This window comes from Dioscorea cayenensis, chromosome 10 (assembly GCF_009730915.1).
Source record: "Dioscorea cayenensis subsp. rotundata cultivar TDr96_F1 chromosome 10, TDr96_F1_v2_PseudoChromosome.rev07_lg8_w22 25.fasta, whole genome shotgun sequence".
Lineage (NCBI taxonomy): Eukaryota > Viridiplantae > Streptophyta > Magnoliopsida > Dioscoreales > Dioscoreaceae > Dioscorea > Dioscorea cayenensis.
Genome location: NC_052480.1, coordinates 7,639,165 through 7,643,937, shown reverse-complemented (window position 1 = coordinate 7,643,937; position 4,773 = coordinate 7,639,165). Strand labels below are relative to the sequence as shown.

At 30.1% G+C, this 4,773-nt stretch overlaps 1 protein-coding gene across 1 annotated transcript; it reads right to left on the bottom strand.

Moving 5' to 3' along the window:
• Positions 1-1,417: 1,417 nt before the first annotated feature.
• On the bottom strand, positions 1,418-3,365 carry LOC120270682 (norbelladine 4'-O-methyltransferase-like). The gene is made up of 5 exons (XM_039277751.1): positions 3,231-3,365; positions 3,075-3,154; positions 2,538-2,682; positions 2,310-2,441; positions 1,418-1,873 (listed from the first exon to the last, which is right to left on the bottom strand). The coding sequence occupies exons 1-5, from the start codon at positions 3,273-3,275 to the stop codon at positions 1,574-1,576; spliced, it is 702 nt and encodes a 233-aa protein (XP_039133685.1). The 5' UTR covers positions 3,276-3,365; the 3' UTR covers positions 1,418-1,573.
• Positions 3,366-4,773: the final 1,408 nt, after the last annotated feature.

Sequence of the window (4,773 nt, the reverse complement as noted above, 5' to 3'; positions counted from 1 at the left end):
ATTTTTATCTTTAATTTACTTTTAAATTTTATGTTATTTATAATAATTATTTTGTTGTTTTCTCAAACATTATATTATGTTTATTTTTTTAATTTCATATATTATGTGTTACATGTATAATGTTATAGGGAAAAAATTTGGTCGAGCCGGGAGATCCCCGCGGGGGAGTGAGTGTGGGAAATTTCTCCCCCGCGGGGAATCCCTACCCCGCCCTGCCCACTTGCATCCCTACTTATATAAAGTGGTAAAAACCCCTAATATAAGGAAATTCAGAGTTTACAAGATAATATAATTCTTAAAAAAATGAACATTAGATGGTGTTGAGATTATTTTTATCTCTAATTGTTTGTTTTTTTTAGGTTTAAAAAATTTTAAAATTTTAAAATTTAAAATTGAAAATCTAAACGTTGGTCCCTTGATTTTTAAAAACACATTGTCATTTTTAATTTTTAAAAACTATTTACAAAACATATTTTTAAACAAGTTTTTTAATTTTTTTTTTACTCTCAAAAACAGAAAAATAGTTTTTAAAAAATATTTATAGAAATTTATTGTTTGTCTTAAAAAAAAAAACTTTATTTGGCTCTCTCAAGAGAAAATTGGTAGCTCCTTCCTTTATAACATTGAGAAATCCTTAATTATTTATTTACATTAAATTTGTAATTTTGCTTCTGTCATAGACCAGTTAATTAATTTTATATAAAAATATATATAATAAATAATAATAAGAAGTATTTATAATTAAAAATTTGTTATTATATCACTTAGTGCGTGTATATATATATTGCAATTTCAATAATTTTATGCTGAAATAGTGAAGGATTGGTACAAAAGCAATGAGCCACCACCCATGTGCCAACCCACAAATTGCTTGACCAACTTGTGGAAGTGTCCATTAGTGCACAAAATTTAATCAATATAGATAAAAACAAATAAAAACAAGAAAATAAAATACAATAATCAAATATGAGCATACCAAATAATGCTATTCGTCCTGACATAACTAATCACAAATACTACCCGAATGATGTAGATGTCTAGTTAGTATCCATATCATCATCATCGTAGCCTCTCAAAACAAAGTTATATATATATAAAAAAAACCCCAAAAAAAAACTTTTGAATCCACTATCTTGATCCGTTTGCCTACATCCACCCTACCTTAAGCACTTTTTCTTTTTTCATTCATCATTATCATATTTGTATTTATTTTGATTTCATTAGATCGAGATATTGAACATAGAATCCCCATCTTAAAAATATAAAAAATAAAGCACATTCAAAACAAAGAAGATCAAGCATAAGTTTTTCAACTTTAATTTCTCTTATTATTTATGATAGTTTTGCATTCGTTATCGTGATTTTTATTTAAATTTATAAATAAATCTCTACTATATAACTAACAATAACACTAGTCTTCATTGATTACTCAAAGCAAATTGTTAAACATGAGTAGACAAATACGGATAGATAACAAAGAGATTCCATATTTAAATAGTCTTATTTCCAAAACTATAGTTTTAAAGGAAAGCTTTTTATTTTTGAAATGAAAGCAAGAAAAACGTATCTTATTTCAAGCGATACGCCTACAAATGGTAAGTCCATCTTCAATGCAAACTTGAGAGATATCAACTCTAGGATCACCAACTAGAAATTCATTGAACTTGATGGTGAGATTCCTTACATCGACCATCCACTCTGGGAGTGAAGGATCTAGAGGCTCTGCCACAGTACCATACCAGAGCGTGTTGTCATAAATAATGGCTCCTCCTATCTTCACCAATTTCATCAATCTTTCATGATATTGTTCATAATTTACTTTGTCAGCGTCCACAAATGCGAAATCAAATAATTCATCCTTATCATCTTTTACCTGCAACAAACTCTAACTTTCATTCAAAGGTTCATTTTCTATAAGACTTTTTGGAAAAATTACACCTCAGTGTTTTCATCGCAAAGCCCAAATACTGTGTCCAAAAAATCTCTAGCTAAAACTTTTAACATATTAAAAAACTTTCAAGTTTAAATTAATTACAAATAAAATAAGTATTTATAAATTATTGTCTTCATATTAAGAGGCAATTTTAAAATTTATTCTTCAAGAATTTATTGTCTTTAGAAGTAATTTTGTCATTTGATATTTGACATCATGAAGTTCATTATATTTTTGTCAAAAATTTAACTAGAGTACAACTATTGAGAATAAATAAAACATTCAGTTTTTAATGATTAATGTACCTAAAGATTTCTTTAAATCAAGATAAAAGAAATAACATTAATAGATTTAAAAATCTAGAGATTTTACCTACCTCTTCAACCATCTTATCTAGGATAGGCATTGCTTTGGACTCAATGAAGTTAATCTTTTCTTCCACTCCAGCTTTTTGAATGAAAGGAAGACCTATTTCAAATGACGATCTATCCATATCGATCGCTATTATCTGAAAACAAAAATAAAATAATAATTAAAACCCATATATTTAAATATCCCCGCATCAAATTAAACATAAAACGATGAAATCACAAAGGAGTGCAACCTTCCCATCTTTTGGCAATGCCAATGCAGTAGCGAGAAGTGAATAGCCAGTGAAAACTCCAATCTCTATAGTCTTCCTTGCATTCATTAGCTTCAAAATAACTGATAAAAGTTGCCCTTCTTCAGGAGGGACACTCATATCTCCCCTATTTCATTGAACAAGAGATTAAAAAATTAACTAAAAATGTATTATATTAACAACGTTAACTATGATTCTACTCCCTTCTTTAGACATATGTCAACAATTTGGATCTTTTCACCTGATTTATCCATATTTGCGAAGAAAATGAAAAGAAAAAAAAAAGAGGGAAAGAAAGATTGTGGTCACCGGGATTAATAAGTAATTTCACTGCTTTACCCAATAAAAAACACCCAAATTAATTTTAATAAAGCTAAAAGTAACTTTAATATATATATATATATATATTCCTCTCGGGTATGATAGATAACAAAGATTAATGATGTTTATAAGAAAAACAAAAGAGAAGAAGTTTTGAAATCTCTACAAAGAGATAAAGAGGGAAAGAGGGGGCTTTACCTTATAAGTTTCATTGTTACTTCTCTCAATTCCTTTAGTTGTTGATGCTCTCTTGGATAAACACTTGTCTCCAAAATATACTAAAATAAACATTATCAACTAAGTAACAAAACTAAATTTAAATTAAAAAAAAAAGATACAAATTAATCATATCACCTTAAGAAGACCATCACTTCTGAGAAGGTTCTTGTGTGAAGCCATGGATGAGCGGGCAAAGAAAACCTTGTTGCAGAACAATAGAGAATGAGGAACTTTCTCTTCAAGGCCTCTGGTATAAATCCGTTGACTGGTGGAGATTTAAAGAGCAAGTATCTTGATAAAATAAGATGAGAGAGTCTGATTATATATATATATATATATTACCCCTCATAATGAGCTGGTACCCATATTACTGTCTTCAAACGAACACAATATGATTAATTTAAACTGGTCAATATGAATTATGAACATGGCACCATTATTATATGATGATTAATACCACCAGGACATGATCAATATTAATAAATAAATCATATTTGATATATATATATATATATATATATATATATATATATATTCCTGCACATAACTTAAATAATTAGAGGCACTGGCATCAAAGGAATACAATATAATTAATTAAATAGGTCAATACAAACATGACACAAATATTATATGATTCATATGACAGTACATGATCTATATTATTAGAAAGTGAATCATCATTGATTTGTACATTCTTAAACATGAAAATATGATTATAAATTATATAATTTTAAAAAAGTAAAAAACTATTATTCAATACATAATTAGATTAAGGGAAACACAAGGCTGCATGAGAGTTGGCATTGTAAACTATGTGGTAGCAAGGGTGGACTCCTCTGCTAGATTGTAGGGTGTTGGGGATCTTCTACTATGCTGGCACTCAGGAAGTCTGAGAAGAGTCTGAGTGTGTTGGCCGAGTCACTTAGTATATGCTCGTGCTGAGGGTCGTGAGTTGAAAAAAATCCAAGAGAGAAGCATGTGAATACTCTTAAATATAATAAGAATAGGGTCAAGAACACTTTGTTGAAAGATTCTTTTGCTCCTCTCAAGCTAAATATTCCAGAAAATTGCTTTTTAAGAGGAGATCTAGCAACATCCGCTAATGGGCTTCTAGGGCAAACCGTCCAAATATCGGGCATAAACAATGAGAGCAATTGCAATTCACAGTTTTATCCAAAGAAAGACCAGATTTGTTTTGTGAAGTTACAATGGAGGATAAACAGATTTGTACTTTCTATAGCATGGTGGCAAAGGATACAGATATTAGTCGAACATTGATTACAATCTCATTTTGTGAGGTTGTTAAGTGTGAGAACTTTGTTGTCCCAAGAAAACTAGTAGAAGAGGATATGTTGCATGGGCACCTTAAGTTCTAGAAAATAGGGATCAAGGGACAACAAAGGCCTTCTTTTGAAAAGGAAGCGGTAAAGTGAACACACTAAGAAGGTCATGTTGCTGTCAAGGGACCAGGATCTCACATCATAATGGTTGCAAGAGAGGGTTGGTAAAGATGACATTAGAGGTTGTAAATCAGTTATAGAAGTAGATCAAAAGAAGATCTCTAAGGAGGGGGAGCCTTTAGAGAAGCACTTGATGGAGACCCAGGGGGATGTGCAATATTGAAAAGGGTTGGCCAAATATGCTTTGGGCCATGGCCATTTACTTAAGGAGCATACTA